We start from the raw sequence: 20,090 nt of genomic DNA, 5'->3' as shown, positions 1-20,090 counted from the left end.
ATCGACTTGAAAAATTAATCTGCAAATATATGGCCCTTATCTCAGATTTTATTGCTAAAAACCTTGTGGGTCTGCCTGCCCCAAGGCTCAGGACATTTAGAGCTCTCTCCCCCAAGCATCAACCACCACCTTCTTCAACTCTGCCATTCTTCATCCTACCAGTAAATGCCACACCAGTCACACAGTGAAAAAGCCAGTTAATTAGTAAATTTATAAAATAAGTGAACTTTATAGAGCAGAGGAAGTTAAAACAACATTAAGCGTGACAAGAAGGGCAGGCTGTCTTGACTTTCATACCTTCTGATTGTGGCAATCATGCTTTAGTCACTGCTGGCTGAGAGCAGGGGAGAAAATGCTGGAGTTGAGTGGCCACGTTTCAAGCAGCAGGAACCATGCTCCAGATACTCTCATGAGCTCAGATTCTTAATAAGTACTCGCTAGGTGCCAGGCAGCATTGTAGATGCTGAAGACACAGTGGTGAACAAAGCAGATAAACCCGTTGCTTATGGGGCTTCCGTGCTAGAGGGGAGACAAATAGTAGACAAATTACAAATCAGTGTGGCTGGAGAAGCTGACCACGGACAGAGCAGCAGGGGTGGGTCGCTGAAGGCCAAGGTGAAGAGCTAGGATTTTACTTGAAGTGCGAAAGGAATCAATGGAGGGTTTTTGAGCGGGGGAGGAAATTGATGTTTTGTTTGCAAAGGGACCTACTGTCTACAAAAAGTCACAGACCTATTTCAGAGATGGTAAGGGGCTTCACCTCAAGTGTGAACTCCTCTTGATTGGTAGTTTCTGCCCACAGCTCTGGGCTGAGAGGGGTCTGTAATAGCAAGTCCCGGCTCAGGGGAAATTTATTCTCACACCAGTTAACAGTGATGCCATAGACATGGGGCATAGGTTTTTCCCAATAGGTCCATAACCGACCAAGGATTTGATATGCAAAAAGTCATACATATAGCCAACGCTATAAAATAAAAATTTTAAATGGCCAAAAATCATGATAATTACTGAAAAATGTAAAATAATAATTCAGCTCTTAATAGGTAGGCAGACCTATGGGGGGAGATATCTTTATAAATTGTAGAAATTCATTTCAGTGCAAAGCAGGGACTATCTGTACTGACTTTCTCTGTATCTGCTTGAAGAATTTCCCATTTATTTTCACTAGAGGGCATCACAAATGATGGAGATGAACAGAGTGTCCAGAAAATGCCAGAGAAAATGTAGTGAGATTAAATTTTCAAAGAGAAATGAAGTTCTTCTGATTGCAGCTTTATTGAAAACAAAAGCAAAAACAAAAAAAATCCTTAGGTATACTGGTTTCATTACTTCTACTCTTGGAATTTTGAAAAATTCCGTTTGGGAGTTATCCACACCTCATCTCGCCAAAGTTGATATAGAATGCCAGTCACCAAACAAAGACTTCTTCAGTAATTATGCTCCCTCCCACCCCAAGAGGATTAAAATCCTTGTATAGTGTCCAATTTGTGTGATTTGGTTACAATCATATCTAAGAAAAGAATTAGAATTTCAGCCTATGAGTGGAAATCAGAATAAATGAAGACACATCATTTTCAAGGTACTGAAAGAACTGTTACCAATGAGCTTGGGTAACCCAGCTTCTTGGTAACAAGTGATAAACCGAGAATAGAGTCCTGATTCAGCCTCTGCCACCAGCCTGTATCATGGGCTCGTCAACTCAACCTTTCTAACCTTAGTTTAGTCATTTGTAGAGTGAAGCTGTCAGACTCCCTGATTGTTCACATTTCCCCTAGAAGGTTCTGAGTGCCGTCTTCCTGACCTCTTTGTCCCTGTGGAGACCTTGGATGGAGGGATGGGTCAGGATGCATGGAGAGTGAGACACAAAGTCTTTCTTCTCCTTTTCTGGGAGCTGTAAAGATTCAGTCTCATTTGTGAATAGTACACTTTAGACTGTGATAAATGCCTAACTGATTAAACTTTACTTCTCTAAAGAAAAACATCTTACCGAAAGAGAAGTGTTCCATGACTTTTAGGTTGAGAAAGGTGTGGTTGGTTTGAAGACCTCAGCTGGGAATATGCGCTCACAAACCCATGTCTGTTGGAAAAACCAAATGCCACAGGAAGTAAGAACGTTTAACGTACAGAGTAGACGTTTGTTTCTAGAAGTTGCTCAGAGATTGCTCATTTTACAACACACACCGTTGGTAATCGAAGGATGATTTGCTGCAGCCAGGGCAGGGCAGGATGCTGCAGTCTCCTATTTTCAGGACTGAAGATGGCTACTCAGCATTTTAAGGAAACCCCTCTGGGTGACAGCAACAGGGCAGTGAGATTCTGTTCCACGTTAGCATGTCACGTCAGAGCCTCTCACTGGTAACGCTGGAGCTGTGTGAAATCACAGCCATTATATATATGAGGGACAGCAAGAGTTTTAAAGCTGTGAATTACAGTTGTGCAGACATACATCTTATTTCTAAAATGCCTGTTTGGATCACTGTGCTTTTTTGGAATTGACATATCTAAAATCCCCATATTTTGGAACAAGTCTAGCCCTCTCTGTTTGGGATAAACTGTCGTCTACTGTGCATGAATTCTGCTTTACTTCTGGTCTGAGGACCATAGATGGTTTAAATCCAGCTTTTCTATGTCTTGGTCAGAATATCAGCTGAAATGTTGACTGCTGGCTTGGTTTTCCTTATAACCATAAGAAAGTCACATTTGCATAAAAATTCTTGTGAATATTTGTAAATAAATTTTCTTCCATTGCTGGTCCCTTAGTATTGGATCCCATGATTCATTGTAGGCTACAGATGACCTTGTACGTTTTGTGCACTGCTGGGTCCACAGTGCCTGGCAAACAGTAGGCACACAAGAAATATTTGTAGAATGAGTGAGAGAATGAATGAATACTCATGTCTTCTAACCTTAAAAGATTCAAGGCTGTTATCTATTACACAAACAAGTAGTTAAAGTGATTGTTGGAAGCATCACCAGAGTGATTCGTGACTGTGTTTATTGTTCATCCTCATAAAGGACTGGACTCTTTTCCCTCCACTGAAGCAATCCTGAGAAAGGCTTCAGGCTCAACACCTCTGCCAGATGATAGTCTGGTCACAGCTCTTGACTTAAGTCATTACTACTTCCTTACAAACTCAGGAGAAAAGAGTAAATGCGTTTGTTAAAATGCAAAATAATCCTAAAGAATTTAAATAGTGAGTAATTGAATATATAGTTTAGAGGTGTTCATTATAAAATAATCTAACAGGGCCTCCCTGGTGGCGCAGTGGTTAAGAGTCCGCCTGCCGATGCAGGGGATACGGGTTCGTGCCCCGGTCTGGGAGGATCCCATATGCCACGGAGCGGCTGGGCCCGTGAGCCATGGCCGCTGGGCCTGCGCATCCGGAGCCTGTGCTCCGCAACGGGAGAGGCCACAACAGTGAGAGGCCCACATACCGCAAAAAGAAAAAATAATAATAATAATAATCTAACATTTACTGTGGCATTTTGGACATTACTCTTTTTTTTAATTTATTTTTTGGCTGCGTTGGGTCTTCGTTGCTGTGCACGGGCTTTCTCTAGTTGTGGCAAGCTGGGGCTACTCTTCGCTGCGGTACGCACGCTTCTCACTGTGGTGGCTTTTCTTGTTGCAAAGCACAAGATAAGCTCTAGACGCATGGGCTTCAGTAGCTGCGGCACTCAAGCTCAGTAGTTGTGGCTCACAGGCTTAGTTGCTCCACGGCATGTGGGATCTTCCCAGACCAAGGCTGGAACCCATGTCCCCTGCATTGGCAGGCGGATTCTTTTTTTTTTTTTTTTTTTTTCTTTTTGCGGTATGTGGGCCTCTCACTGTTGTGGCCTCTCCCGTTGCGGAGCACAGGCTCCGGATGCGCAGGCCCAGCGGCCATGGCTCACGGGCCCAGCCGCTCCGCGGCATATGGGATCCTCCCAGACCGGGGCACGAACCCGTATCCCCTGCATCGGCAGGCGGACTCTTAACCACTGCGCCACCAGGGAGGCCCGGCAGGCGGATTCTTAACCACTGCACCACCAGGGAAGTCCATGGACATTACTCATTTTTGTATTGACTTATAGTTATTCCATGATATTATTTAAAAATCAGATGCTATTAAATCCATTTGTAAAAGGTGTACTAAAGTTTGAGACTTAAAAAAAATTTTTATTAGAGTATAGTTGCTTTACAAGTTTGAGACTTTTAATGATCTTGTCTCTATTGCCACCCCTCCTTTCCATGCACCCCTCCCCCCTAAAAAAAGAAAGAAAAGTGTTTTTACAAATCCTGCTTTAGCCTTTCAAGTCCTTTGAACATATTGGGTTAGGCAAAAAGTTCGTTTGTTTTTTTCCGTAAGATGTTACAGAAAAACCCGAACGAACTTTTTGGCCAATCCAGTACTTTTTAATTGGTTGATTTGACTACTTACTCATATGTTTTCCTGTTATTGATGTTAAAAACACAGCAGTATCTTATAAGATCCAAAAAACATCGGTGAGAAGGGGATAAGGGTATTAAAAAGTAAAGTTACTTTCCTAGAGTATACAGTACATATGTATAAGCAAATGAGTAAATTCCAATTTAGGTTTTATCTGTTTTCACACTGCCTCAAGCCATTTCAGGTTTAGCTCTTTTAAGCTAGGGAACTTTAGAATATATAGCATTGTTCTCCTGTATTTTCCTGTGGAATCTCAACGAATCGCTGTGCATAAGCATGGCAGTTTGAGCAAAACCCTTCCAGCCTCTGTCCCCTACCCCACCGTGTTACAGAGTTAGTGATTTCTTCTTCTCTACCAGCTCTCCTCCCTGGCCGCCCACTGTGTGCGACCATCCTCTGCAGTGTCCCTGCAATAAGAGGAGAAGGTGAAAATCAGCCTGCAGGTTTAAATTAATTGCACTTCTCAGTTATGCTGTGAGTTAGTCTATGTTTTAAATCACGGCATTCTAAACTTCTAGTTTAAACATAATTAGAAAGAGAAAGCTGAAATTAAAATAGTGACAGAATAAACCTAACTGGAGGAGAACAGTATAAAACACTCCTAATCAAATACTCGAATAATCTGTTAAAATTATTCATAAGCAGTTGACTGTTTTACTAAATACACCTGTTACTGATTTGGGGCACTAATTTAAGCACCTTTTTGTTTCCAAAACTTACCTAGTGAAATTAGGTTGCTGACATTCTAATGGAACATTGCTTTTACTCATGATGGAAATCGTTTTAAAAATAGAATTTAAAAAATCTAATTATAAATGTTACACACGCTCATCGCAGAAAATGTTAGAAATGGCTCCATTTGAAATTGTGTACTTTGACAGTTAAGATCTGAAAGATGTTGCATACAAGAGGTCAGGTCCTGTGTGTTACTGGAGCCAGCTTCAGGTATTTGAGTTCATCCTGTCTTCATTTGGAAAAGAAAACAGATGGCGTTAGTGGCTCTGCCTCTGTGCTTCCAGGGGACGGCATCCATCTCCACATTGTAGCATTTTCACCCCGTGTTGGTAATTCTGTATTTACATTTCTGGGCCACGGAACTGTAACCAGGACGTCCTCATTTTTGTGTGCCCATCGCCCAGTGCAGTGCCTGGCATACAAGCAGGTGCCCGGGTGACATCTGCTAAAAGAATTAAGAGTTTATGTGAGTAGTGTCAGAAGGTAAAGGTAGGAAGACTTTGTTCTTCCTTATTTTTTCTACTTTCATATGGCATGTTTCTCTATCAATTTTGGCTCTTTTATGCGTAGCTAAAACTGACATACTGTATTTCTGAAAAAAAAATTTTTTCTATTAGCATATCCTGTCAAGCTCTAAATAGAGGCAATTCTTAGAACTAATATTTATGTGCAGTCATTAATTGCTAAGAATAATAATTTACTTGTAAATCCAAGATTGTATTAATTTTATCTGTAATGGAATCCTTGTTCTTTCCTGAAATCATAGCAAATTATTAAAATTGCTTTGTGGGGAGTACAAAGTTAAGGAGATCAAATTTGTTCTACAAGGACATTTGATGTAATTATTTTTAAAATATATCTTGCTTTTTATACCAGGCTTTTTGATAAAAATAATTTCTTAAACCTCTATAAAAAAACTATTCTTCCCATTTCTCCTTTCTTTGTCAGTTAATTCTCAAACCTAGAATATGCCTTTACATTTCTGTTCTACACCAACTGGCTGAATTATGTTGGGTCTTATATAATGCAGTCTAGTAGAGAATAAATTCAGATGTTAGACATTCTTTTGAAACAAAAAAATACATAATGGTTGGTGAGCACTTTTGCCTGTAGCTTTAGAACAATGGATATTTGTAATCAGGCCTGCTCTTCAACTAATGTACACTATTTCCCCTGGTAGTATACTCTCCAAACAGAAGCCAGAGTGATCCTTAAAAAAAAAAATTCTAAATCATATCTTAAAGGCCACAAAGTCCATGTGAGCCGGTCTTCTGCCCACCTCTCCTGGGCTGTCTGTCTGCTCCAGACACCCCATCCTCCAGGCTCACTCCAGCCCTGCACATGCCCTACTGGAATGAGAGCTCCCTACAGGCAGGAAGGTCTTCTGTTTGGTTCTTTCTCTGTATCTTCAGCTGTAAGAAGTGTACCTGGCACACAGTAGTTGCTCAGTAAATAGTTGAATGAATGAATCATTGCACAGATTTCTTTTGAATAAACTTTGTACTTAGAGATAGGAAGCTGAGTGTGTTCTTAAATTTCTTTTTGTTCTTTTTATCTAATAGTATTCTTATACGTGAAACGTACCATAACAAGCAATATAAATCACTTTCTTTTCTTTAAAACCTTATAATTCAAAGCAGACAGCACTAACAAAAGGCACCAACTAATACTAAGAAGAATTAAGCCTTTTAAGTATTAAATGATTAAGAAGAAATGAGATCAATATGAAAAGGAGATCATTTAATTTTACTGGAGGATGTACACACAAATCCTTTCTAAATGGAAAGACACAACATATTGTTATGTACAAAGATTTTATATCAACCTTTTCAGATAAATATACATTTTAATGAAACTCCAACCAGATTTCCAGTAGGAACTTTGTTTGTTGTGTTGGTTGACTTTTATTTGCAACTCATTTTCCTTCATCACCCAACCTGAAGTGTCCCTCTCACACTGGTCACTCTACATCATACCTCCGTGTTTTATTTTGCTAGAACACTGTCTTGTCCCTCAGCTTTATTGAGGTATAATTGACATAAAGCACTGTGTAAGTCTAAGATGTACAGCACAGTGATTTTATATGTGTATATATTACAAAATGATTGCCATGATGTTTAGTTAACACATCCATTACTTCACATAGTTTCAATTTTTTTTTTTTTTTTGAGTGAGAAATTTTAAAATCTACTCTCTTGGCAACTTGCAAATATTCAGTGCAGTATTGTTAACTATAGTCACCATGCTTTACATTACATCCCCAGAACTTATTCATCTTATAACTGGGAGTTTGTACCCTTTGACTACTTTCACCTATTTCCCCACCTCCAACCCTATGCCCCACCTCTGGCAACCACTTCTGTTGCCTGTTCTCTGCTTCTATGAGTTTGAGTATTCTTTAGATTCCACCTAGAAGAGAGACCATACAGTATCTGTCTTTCTCTGTCTGATTTATTTCTCTTAGCATAATGCCCTCAGGGTCCATCCATGTTGTGGCAAAATTTCCTTCCTTTCTATGGCTGAGTAACATTCCGGTGTGTACATGCGCCACATCTTCTTTATCCATTCATCCATCAGGGGACACTTAGGTTGCTTCCATGTCTTGGCTATTGTAAATAATGCTGCAATGAACATAGGGGTGCAGAAATCTCTTTAGTTCCCTTCAAATATGTACCCAATTGCTGAATCATGTGGTAATTCTATTTTTAATTTTTTTGAGAAAACTCCATACTCTTTTCCATAATGGCTGTACCAGTTTAAATTCCCACCAGCAGTGCCCAAGGGTTCCCTTTTCTCCTCATTCTCACAAGCACTTGTTACCTCATCCCTTCAATAACAGCCATTCTAACAGGTGTGAGATGATATCTTATTGTGGTTTTGATTTGAATTTCCCTGATGATTAGTGAGATCAAGCACCCTTTCATGTACTTGGCCATGTGAATATCTTCCTTGGAAAAATGTCTCTTCAGGTCCTTTGCCCATTTTTTAATTGGATTATTTGCTCTTTTGCTAATGAGTTATATGAGTCCCTTCTGTATTTTAGATAAGCCATTTTTCAGATATGTAGTTTGCAAATATTTTCTCCCATTCTGTACCTTGCCTGTTCATTTTGTTTATTGTTTCTTTTGCTGTGTAGAAGCTTTTTAGATTGATGTAGTTCCACCTGTTTATTTTTGCTTTTGCTGCCTGTGTTTTGGGTGTTGTATCCATAAAATCATTATGAAGACTAAAGTCAAAGAGATTTTTCCTGGTTTTCTTCTGTGGTTTCAGGTCTTACGTAAGTCTTTAATCCTTTTCCAGGTTTTGTGAGTGATAGAGGTCCAGTTTCATTCTTTTGCATGTGAGTATCATTATTTTCCCAGCACCATTTATTAAAGAGTCTATCTTTTCTCCACTGAGTATTTTGGTTCCCTTGTCAAACATTGACCATATATATGCATGAGTTTATTTCTGGGCTCTCAATTCTGTTGCATTAGTCTATGTGTCTGTTTTTATGCCAGTATCATACTGGCATATATATGTACCATAGTACATATATTACTATAGCATTTTGATATAGTTTGAAATCAGGAAGTGTAATACCTCCAACTTTGGTCTTCTTTCTCAATATTGCCTTGGCTATTCAGGGTCTTTTGTGGTTCCATATGAATTTTATGATTGCTTTTTTCTATTTCTGTAAAAAAAATAAATGCCATTGGAATCTTGATAGGGATTGAGTTAAATCTATAGATGCCTTTGGGTAGTATGAACATTTTACCAATGTATTAATTCTTCCAATGATGAGTATGGACTATCTTGGAATTGGAATCTTGGTAGGGATTGAGTTAAATTGGAATCTTGATAGGGATTGAGTTAAATCTATAGATGCCTTTGGGTAGTATGAACATTTTACCAATGTATTAATTCTTCCAATGATGAGTATGGACTATCTTTCCACTTATTTGTGTCTTCTTCAATTTCTTTCATCAATGTCTTATAGTTTTCAGTGTACAGATCTTTTACCTACTTTGCTGAATTTATTCCTAGGTATTTTATATTTTTTGATGCTATTGTAAATAGGATTGTTTATTTCCTTTTCAGATTAATCATTATTAGTATATAGAAATGCAACTGATTTTTGTATATTGAATTTATGTCCTGCAACTGCCCTGAATTTGTTGATTAGTTCTAACAAGTTTTTGGTGGAGTCTTTATTAAGATCTTCTATATATAAAAAAATCATGTCGTCTGCAAACAGCAACAATTTTACTCCTTCATTTCCAATTAAGATGTGGTTTTTTTGTTTGTTTGGTTGGTTGGGTTTTGGGGTTTTTTTTGTTTATTTCTTGTTTGATTGTTCTGACTAGGACTTCCAAAAGTGTGTTGAACAGGAATGGTGAGAGTAGCCACCTTGTCTTTTCCTCTAAGAGTTCTGCCTTTCACCATCCAGTATGTTGTTAGCTGTGGGCTTGTCATGTATGGACTTTATTGTGTTGAGTTATGTTCCATCTATACCCAATATATTGAGAGTTTATATCATGAATGGATGTTGAATTTTGTCAAATGTTTTTTCTGCATCTATTGAGAAGATCATGTGATTTTTATCTTTCATTCTGTTAACATAATGTATCACATTTATTGATTTGCATATATTGAACCATCCTTGCATCCCAGGAATGCATAATATAAAAGAGACATTATTTTTTTATTGCTGGTGGGAAAATGAAAAGTAATCTGTCAGCAGCTATTAAAATGTGAAATATGCATGCCATTTGCCAGGCAGTTCTATATTGGGGAATCTATTTGACAGGAAAGAAAACATCAGTATATAGACATAGATGTGCAAGGATTATTTATTGAAACATTGTTTTTAAGAAAAAAGAGGCTGGAAACTACCTAAATTTTCATCAGTAGGAGAATGGTCCAATAATTTATGTACTTCTACCCTATGGAATATTACACAGATTTAAAACAATTGTTACATATTATTTTATTCAAAGGACTATTCACTATATATTATTAGATGCCTAAAAAATTTCAGAGAATGTTTATTGTACAATGCATTTAAAAATTAAAATAGTATATATATATATTTGTATATATGGATAGATTTGTATTTATAGACATAAATATGTGGAAAGAGACATACATACCAAGCCATTAACAATTGCTATATCGTCAGGAGTGAAAAATGGGGAGCAGGAGAAGAGATTATTAATATATATTCTGTGCCACTTTATTGTCTAACTTGGTAAAACAAACATGTTGTGTTTTCATTTTAAAAATATAAAGATTGTTCAATGGTAAATGTAAGTATACACTATAGGACATTGGTGGTTTGGCTTTGAGTATGTGTACAGCAAGGAGAGCCAGCACTACTGTGTTTGGTCAGAGATGTCTTCATAGAAAAAACAGCAGGTGTCACTGGACCAATGTGGCAATATTCTTCTGTAAATCTACCTACAGTTTGCATATTTGGAATTTACATTTCTTTTTTCAACCCAATTAAAACTTAGTTATTCTAAGAAATAATTACTAGGAAACCAGATTATGAAACAAATCACCCTAGACAAAAGAAAATAATGCTTCATTGTTTAAAATGTTTAGCTCTTCCTGTTTTACTCTTCTGTTTAATCTAAGGTGAAGACCTAGCATGTCTAGCATAACTATGGCTAAATAGTAGCTTTTTTAAAGTTTTTTTTTTTTAACATACTGGCAATATAGACTTTTGAAACAAAGATTGTTTATCATTTTTCTTTTTTATTTCAGAACGCTTTACCCTGTACAGCTCTAAAAACCTTAGACAAGCATGGAATAAGTAAGTTTTTTTATACAGATTATACTCGTTCTCTTTTTCTCCCTCTTAATTTTTAAAACTCGCCTGATAAATTTGTGATGACTTTCTTTCATTTGTTCACCCAATTGTCTATTCATCCATTCATTTAAGCATTAAACAGTTATTAAGCCCTAACTGTGTACCAGCCCCCATGTTCCACCTGAGCCAACACTCTGTGAATTTGGGTTCCCAGAGCGATATAGTATTGATTCAGAGTTGTTAATCCTGAAATTCACTGTGGTCACTCTTCTTCTAACTAGATTCCAAGAAATGTTTTAGCATCAGCAAAATAGCATTTCTTAAGTACAATATACCAACTGACTTTCTAATCTAAATAATGTTGGTGACAACCTTTGAGCTAGATAAAACTGATCTTTCAGATGTTTGTAGTTTACCTATTTTTCCCCTGAGCTTTATTGGGAAGCTAAGCACACGTATCACTTGAAATACATGGACTCTGTTTATTTAATCTCTCATCTGACCTTGTTGAAATAGCTTTATTTATTGGTTTCGAAATTTGATGACATCTGAAGATCTGGGTGTCTCAAGTTATTCAGGGGTCTTTTATAGCAAGCCAAACTGCTAGTAAATCATTGAAAGTTGGGAAGCAGAGTAATTGAGTCACTCTGTTTGACTGTATCACATTTCAAGCATTATATTAGGGAAAAGGTAACTAGATCTGCTTTGATTAAGTAAACTATAATTTGTCATAACAAACTTTTGTCTATGGGGAATTTAGTGTTATTGTCTCCCTTTTTACCGTTATGACATGTTTAATTTTAGATGCCATCAATTATGGAAAAAATAAGAAAAACTTTTTATAATAAAAATGCCTTTAATCAATCCTGTCAGTAGATAACAGCAGATAGCTTACTGTGAGGAACTCATGGAATGAATACATTAAAATCTTCAGTGGATTATTTGAAAGATTTGGCAGTTTATTTTGATTAAATTCATACTAAGAAGAACACACCAGTATAATTATTTTTGTCTAACACAAGACTTCGTATTTTCCATCTGAAGGGTCAGTTCTTAATATCTAGAATCTCCCACAGGAAGCACGCCCTCGGCTGGGAGGGAACGTTCTCTGTGTGTTCCTCACCCTTTTATCCTCCTGCACCCTAACTTCACTGATCAGTGGTAACACATTTTAATTAAGTGCTTTCATATACCAGGTAATATATACATATAACAGTTCCTGTCTTCGTTAAATGATCAAACACATTTCTCGCAATTGCTCAAAAAGTCTTGTCCCACCAGGTAACCACTTTATGAAACAATTCTTGACAAAGCCATTGAATCTCTAACACTTTCTCTGAAGTAACAGGAAAATCTGGCAAATCCACGTATAGTGGCGTTTGTGGAGAATAGCCTTCAATTTAGCTAACCCGGTTTCCTTCCTTCAGAGGGACAGAACTAGAATGACATCCAAATCACCCAGAAAAATAAATGGCAATTTTTATCCACTTAGAGTAGTCTACAAAAGACAGGATGGGGGAGGGGGAGGTCTGTAGACCATGCTGAGTGATAGTTCATCCACTGTCCCCTTGTGGATGTGACCCCAACAGCATTTACACCTGGCCCACTCCAGCTGTTCATTTTCGCAATTTGTATTCAGCACCTGTCATCTGTATGCCCAGACGAATGGCCTTTCTTGTTCAACCATTGGAAGTGAGTAGTGGGATGCCTCTCAGAGAAGATGCTTTTGTCCATTTACATTACTCTATTTCAGGAGAAACTAGGTTATCTCATGTCTTTCAAAAAGAAAAAGACAACTGAAGTAGTATTCAAGCTTTGCGTTGCTTTGCTTCATTCTGACCACCTAAGACCTGATGCTTTCCTTTCTGTGAGAGGTACTGTTCGTGTCACAACAGAAGTAGTTAACTTCATTGACAAAAATCAGGCTGTGTGATCCTCTGGTATTGCTGCTTTAGAAATTTTAAAAGCTGTGTGCATTGTGCTCAATCTTTGAATTTTCTTAAAAGATGCTAGGTTCAGTAAATACGCTTTTACTTTTGAGGGCAGATAATTCTTCAGAATATGATTTTTCACAAAATAAGAACACGGTTTCTCTTTAAGATATCACTTCAGAGATATTTATTATTTGCATTTTCCGTGAACATAGGATTTATATTTTTTCTACCAAAAACGAGGTCTAAAATACTGAAGGAAATATTACATTTTAATGTAAAGTCTTCTAAATCCGTTGATAGAATTGTAGTTAATATCTTTCTTTTAATTCCTATCATCACATATGCTTTTTAAAAACCCGAGAATTAATTCAGAGTCATTTAAGAGAGTCCCACCCTTCGATTTCTTTAAAAATATTTTAGAGAAAATATTAAATGCTGAGCTTGAAGTAAAGTTTTAAAATTATAAACGTGACTTGTTTAGAACCATGCTATTTTCAAGTCCCCATAAGTCTTATTCTTTTGTTGCCTTAAGGATTTATTTTAGAAAAAAACTAAGCAATAAAATCACCACTAAAAATATTATAAAAATATGACTTTCTAGTATCTGTTTTGTACTGAACCCTTAAAGCGAAGCTATAGCCTCCAGCCAGTTCAAACCCAATGCAATTTATGGAGAAGTGAGAATTCAGACATTAATTATATTATTGATTCTTCCTACAGACCGACTTGTGACCTTGTAACCATCATTGACATTTCAACACCTCTCACTTCAGAGTGGGGTCTAGATTCGGAAGAATTGCATTTAAAGACTATTAAGCAAGTGCTAGCTTTCTTCCTACTGCTAACTAATTTGTTTGTCAACAGCACAATTACGAAACCAAAGTGATTGGTAAATCCTCTTGTACAGCAGTAATAGGTTCAAAATAAAGGGAGCTAATTTGCAAGGACTAATTTGAATTCAGTTTAGATAGGTTAATATAAGATGGGCAGGTTAATATACACATGTAAGTTGCTGTTCAAAATTAAGTAACAATGTTAAAAATATGTATTAACACAGCTGTTGAAGCTAGTGGATATATTAACCTGCCTAAGAGAGTAAAAATTCTTTTTTTTTTTTTTAATAACTTTATTTATTTATTTTTGGCTGCTTTGGGTCTTCGTTGCTGCGTGCGGGCTTTCTCTAGTTGCGGCAATCAGGGGCTACTCTTCGTTGTGGTGCGCGGCTTCTCATTGCGGTGGCTTCTCTTGTTGCAGAGCATGGGCTCTAGGCGCTCGGGCTTCAGTAGTTGTGGCTCGCGGGCTCTAGAGCGCAGGCTCAGTAGTCGTGGTGCATGGGCTTAGTTGCTCTGCCGTTCCCGGACCAGGGCTCGAACCCGTGTCCCCTGCATTGGCAGGTGGATTCTTAACCACTGTGCCACCAGGGAAGCCCGAGAGTAAAATTTCTTGAGAAATGAATCCTCAAGTCTCTTTGAACAGCTGTAACAAGTGACCCAGTTTATTTTGGGACCAAGTCTGCCCTAAGTAACACCCATGCAATTCCCTGCTGACTTCATTTATACCAGTAACCATGGGCATAATTTTATCCTTTGAAGGATGTTTTAGTATTCTGGGGAAGCAAAGCAGTGATAGGAGAAAAATATCAGAAGATCCAGCAGATATCTAAACTCGAAAGGATAATATAAAGAAGTCTTAATTATAGGATTGAGAATAATAAATACATATTCAAAAAGAAAAGAAGGTCCTTTTATTTCCTCCTACTGGAAGTGCATGATCCATGTGGGTTCTCTCCTGCTTGAAGAGGATTTTGGACTAAAGGGAGACAAATCTTAATTTTATAAATACGTGTTCTTTCTGATGGCCTTCAAAACATTCCATTTTATTTCCTTGGAGTTATAAAGACTCTCCCTATTTTTCTTCCTGATCTCTCTATTTATAGTTGTCTGACATTGGCATGCATGTGCAATCAACCAAGTATTTCAGCCAGTTAAAAGATCTTTCATTATTTTGGCTGGAGAAGAAGCCTTAGTGTATGCTCTGCAGCAAAGTTAAGGGTAGGATTCCAGGAATGCATTTGCTTGTTTTGGAACTTTTTAGCAGCTGAACAATTTTGGAGGTATGAAAGTAGCAAAAAGAGAACTAAGGATAAACCACCAAGTCACAGAAGACAGATTTGGAAAACACAGGTCATAGCTGATAAAGCAAAGCACATCCATAGACTTTGAACAGGTGTAGGCCAGCTTGTCCTGCCGCCTCCACTCAGTGCTGTAGTTCTGCTTATGAGCCTTCTGGTTAGCAAGTCCAACTGGATTGCTCCTAAGAATTAAAAACAGACGATACTTTAAGATGTGCAGTAAATTCAGAGACATTATAATGAGGCTACCCTTATGGAAATGCAAAAAGAGAGAAGACATTTGCCTGCACGTATTGGAAGGTATCAGCAGAGTCACAAACCCTAATTTAGGAGCTTTAGAAGTGTTTTCCAGCTTGGTGTACTTGACTTTCCTTGAGTGTTTTTATCTAATTCGATGATTAACCCCCAAAACATATTTTAAAGATGACTTGGGCTTCCCTGGTGGCACAGTGGTTGAGAATCTGCCTGCCAATGCAGGGAACATGGGTTCAAGCCCTGGTCTGGGAAGATCCCACATGCCGCACAGCGACTAAGCCCACGAGCCACAACTACTGAGCCCACGTGCCACAACTACTGAAGCTGTGCACCTAGAGCCCGTGCTCCGCAACAAGAGAAACCACCGCAATGAGAAGCCCGCGCACCGCAATGAAGAGTAGCCCCTGCTTGCCGCAAGTAGAGAAAGCCTGTGCGCAGCAACGAAGACTCAACACAGCCAAAAATAAAAACAAATAAATAAATTAATTTTTTAAAAAGATGACTTGCTGGAAAGTTGTGCTACATGTACATAAAGCATAATGTATTTAAAATAATATTTAGAGAAATAACATAAATTTCACTCTGTATACTAATATTGGTGGTTCTCTATTGTATTTTTCTTGTCATGTCTGATTGCATTCCATTAAGATTTAAATAGGTGCCTTCTCAAGAAAGAAAAGCCCTGTTTCCTACTCCGCCTTATTGTTCTAAGTTGATCTAAAGTTTTGTAAAGTAATAATATATTGCAAAGTAAGTTCAAGCTTTCAGTTTCTCTACAGTTGCTTAGAAATGTTAGAGGATGGTAAGTACAGTTACTGACGCTAGGAGGAGCCGTTGAGTTGAGCCAGATCTTTAAATCCTCTTTCTCCAGTTTCACGTTTTTTTCATTGTTGATCATTTTTGTTATAATTCTGTTTACTTCAAAGTAACAGTTTCAATTTATTTAGTGCCTGAAGATTTCTTCTCACCATATTTTCAAAGAAATTATTCTTTACATCATCCATGCACTTTTTTAGGGGTGGGTTTATGAGGGTGACAAGCTCTAAAGCAGACAGTAAAGCAGACATTTTGGAATTCCTTTCTCTTCACTCAGAGGATGAGCTGGAGCTGCAATTGTCGACTGCCCAGCTCTGGGGACTTGAGTTCAGCATTGGGAAGCTACGTGGGGTGTAGCTCCTTACCACACCCTTGAAAATATAGTTTTCAACACTTGGACAATCAGATCCAAGCAAGTCTCGTGTCGTGACCTTGGACACCCACACACGGTATTGTTTGGAGGCCCCTAAGTCTCACCTGCCTGCTTAAAAGTCGCAGTTCAGAGCAATTTCTTGGGTCATTCAATTTCACAAGAATGAATCATTAGTTCAGTCACTGAAAGCATTAGGTAGGTGTGATGTTTATCTGATCTATTAAACCCCTTGCCACTGAACAGAGAGCAATTCTAGAAAATTGAAGAGTAGATTCTTTTTTTTTTTTCTTTTGGCGGTATGCGGGCCTCTCACTGTCGTGGCCTCTCCCGTTGCGGAGCACAGGCTCCGGATGCGCAGGCCCAGCGGCCATGGCTCACGGGCCCAGCCGCTCCGCGGCATATGGGATCCTCCCAGATTGGGGCACGAACCCGTATCCCCTGCATCGGCAGGCGGACTCTCAACCACTGCGCCACCAGGGAGGCCCAAGAGTAGATTCTTGAAGGGGAAAAAGAGGAGGTCCTCAAACAGGAGATGCTTTCCAGGCTTTGGTGGGAGTCAAAGAAGACAGCATAAAGGGCTGTCCAGAGACACAGGTTGGAGGCAGATGCCAGGAGGACAAAGAGAAAGCTGTCCAAGAGAGAGCTGGACAATCTGCCAAAGCTCTAACCCTGATCAGTAACAGTAGCAACAGCATAAATGTGATAACACGCGAGACGTACCTAGTCAAAGGCCTGACGTATACTTGTTAATCCATAGTCCTGGCTTGACAGGGGTGGTAGTCAACCATCGGACTGCCTTCTGCTCTGTAGGATTCACATACGTTGTCACATCTTCATACCTTTATACCAGTCTTGGGAGGTAGTCTGGGCAGATATTATCGTCTCCATTTTAGAGCTTGAAATAAGAAACCTGCTGAGGTCGAATGATTAGTGCTATTGAGAATTACAACTTGGAGATATGCCCCAGAGTGAATCTTGTGAAAGAAATATTATCATTTAAAAAACCCTGATCTTCAAGTGGGCTTATCATTACCTGACTTTATTTTGTTCTCACTGTGACTTTGGGTCAGGAGATCTCTTCTGGGACCTAATGTCATTCATTGCTGGTCTAGCTTTTTGGCAGTGGGAGAGCTGGGCTAGAGTACAAACCTGATTTCCTCTCTCCTGGGGAACAGTGTTTGCAGCAGGCTGGCCACCCACACCATCAACTAGGGCCTGTCCTAGGTAATTGCTGGGTAATGTGCCATTGGGATAGAGGCAGGTTTGTGACAAGCTAAGTACTGGAGATGACAGGCCTGCCAGCCACCCACGCAGACCCTGCTAGTGGGATCTGTCGCCCATTCCACACAGTTCCCACTGCCCCAGGAAATTAGGCTCTATCGTTTTGTGTCATTGCCAGATTTCTTGTCCATGTTTTTCTTTTCGTAGCAAAGAATTCGCTGACATTAATAACCCCTGGTGATGGCCCAGGGCAGGCCCCATGCTGTTTGCTATCTTTCAGGCATGAGTTTTTTGTTCCCCTTCTGATAGGCAGAAACTATCCATTTTCTCGCTTACTAATTGGCAGTACGTGCCAGGCTTGGGAGTTGGCAACAGCCATTGTTTTTCATCCTTTCAGATTATGTGTTGGACTCCTCATCCAAAAGCACACACTTCTGGTGCAGCTAAAACCTTCCTTCTGCCATCCAGCTCATTAAGGGATAAAACCCAACCATGTTTCTGAAGCGGCACAGAGTTTCCAGGAGCAGCTGGGCTGCTCGTTTCCCTGAAAGAAGGACGATAGAATTAGGTTTTCTCAAACTGTTCCCCAGAACAGATGCTAGACATGTGAACTGAGGAAGTTCTCTGCTTCTCCACAACATAAAATAGTATGTTTGTATTCTGTGGCTGTCATAACAAATTGCCACAATTTATCATCTCCTGTTGGGCAGGAGCCTAGATGGGCTCAGCTGGTTTCTTTGATCTGGGTCTGACAAGGCCAGAATCAAGGTATTGGTAGCCTGGGCCCTGTCTGGAGGCTCTTGGGGAGAATCTGCTTCCAGGCTTATTCAGGTAGTTTGCAGAATTCAGTTCCTTACGGTTGTCGGGCTGAGGTCCTGTTTCCTCTCTGGTTGTCGGCTGAGAGCCTCCCCTAGCTCCTGAAGGCCACGTGTATTCCACATCACCCTGCCACCTCCTCCGTTAAAGCAGCATCCGTTCAACAAGTGTTTCTCATGCTTCGAGTCTCTCTCTTCCCCTTCTGCCCCATCTCTTCTGCCTCCAGTAGGAGAAAGTTCTCTGCTTCTAAATTCTGTAATCGAAGTTCACCTTTCTATTTTAAGATCTGTAACCTTAGTTACATCTGCCAAGTCCCTTTTGCCTTGGAAAGTAACATATTCACAGGCTTCAGGGATGGGTGAGAAGACGTCTTTGGGGCCATTCTGCTTTTCACGAGTTGTACCGGGGTTTCCTACTCAGTGAGGAGTCATGGGGTAAGGCAGAGCGGGGGGGGGTGAACCCAGCCCTCATCAGGTCAGACACAGCCCGTTTTGCCTGATCTCTGGCCCATCAGGTGACAAGCATAAGCCCCTGATTCTGATGGTTCCACGTTGCCTGGTTCACATTAGCTATGCTCAAAATTATGTATAAGGAAGAAATCATTTTCCACCCCCGCAGAGAGAAAAAAAGAGATTATTCTCAGGAAAGCTCATAGTCTCTGAGATGGTAAAAGTTTGGCCTGATATTTATGTCCTCTCTAGATCAGTGCTGTCCAGCAGAACCTTCTCTGTTGATGAAAATCTGTGTCTTCATCACCCAGGGCAGCAGCCACTAGCCCCCTGTGGCTATTGAGCACTAGAAATTGTGGCTTAGGAACTGAATCTTAAATTTCATTTAAATTTAATTAATTTAAATGTAAATAGCCGCCATGGGTGGCTACCAAATTGGGCAGCACAACTGTAGATCAACAGGTAAACTATCCATTTATTTAGGTGCCCACCAATGTAATACAAGTGTGGGTGTCTGATGCTTTGGAAATTCTATGCTCAAGAGTCCTTGCATTTTGCACTCAAGTGTCTGGGGATCTTGCTTGATGTGTTTGCTTCTCACCTCTGTCTTTTATTTGTAAACACTCTGAGAAGATAATAGCTCTGGAGGACCCAGTAAGAGATAAATCTGAGGAGGGAATAGTGGAGGTATCAGAACACCTAGCAGACATGCCTTCCCCTCCCCCTCGCTTCCAAGAGCCATGGTGTTCCTTCTTGAGGGGCACTGCCTATTTCAGGCGACTCCATTCCTTTCTCCTTCTCCTGTTCTCTCTCTCTCTCTTTTCTTCTGGGAACTGCTAGGGGTTAAACACACAGCTGTCTACCCTTTTTGAACTCCCTGAAGAATTCACCTCTTTGCTGTTGTTCCCGGCCCCCTTGATCTCCCCTAACTCTGCTTAGAAAATACCAAAAGTCTCAGCTTCCCCTTCACCACATACAAGATGCTACCAAGAGGAGGTCCATTTTATAAATAAGCCTCTCATGGGCCCCTGTGGGTATATATATTAACTCTTCAGCTTCCGAACATTGAAATTTTCCACATTAAAAAAAACTGAAGCATGAACAGAAATGCAGAAATTTTTACTGCTCTTTATTTA

The 20,090-nt window shown here is 39.4% G+C and overlaps 1 protein-coding gene across 4 annotated transcripts in view; it reads left to right on the top strand.

Moving 5' to 3' along the window:
• CDK14 (cyclin dependent kinase 14) overlaps window positions 1-20,090 on the top strand; it is a 614,965-nt gene that overhangs the window by 484,877 nt on the left and 109,998 nt on the right. For all 4 annotated transcript variants that reach the window (XM_060108929.1, XM_060108927.1, XM_060108930.1 and 1 more), the window contains one exon: window positions 10,914-10,962. In XM_060108929.1, the coding sequence (XP_059964912.1) occupies window positions 10,914-10,962 (49 nt within the window). The remainder of the gene's footprint in view (window positions 1-10,913; window positions 10,963-20,090) is intronic.

Source organism: Mesoplodon densirostris, chromosome 9 (assembly GCF_025265405.1).
Source record: "Mesoplodon densirostris isolate mMesDen1 chromosome 9, mMesDen1 primary haplotype, whole genome shotgun sequence".
NCBI lineage: Eukaryota > Metazoa > Chordata > Mammalia > Artiodactyla > Ziphiidae > Mesoplodon > Mesoplodon densirostris.
This window is presented reverse-complemented; position numbering and strand designations above follow the sequence as displayed.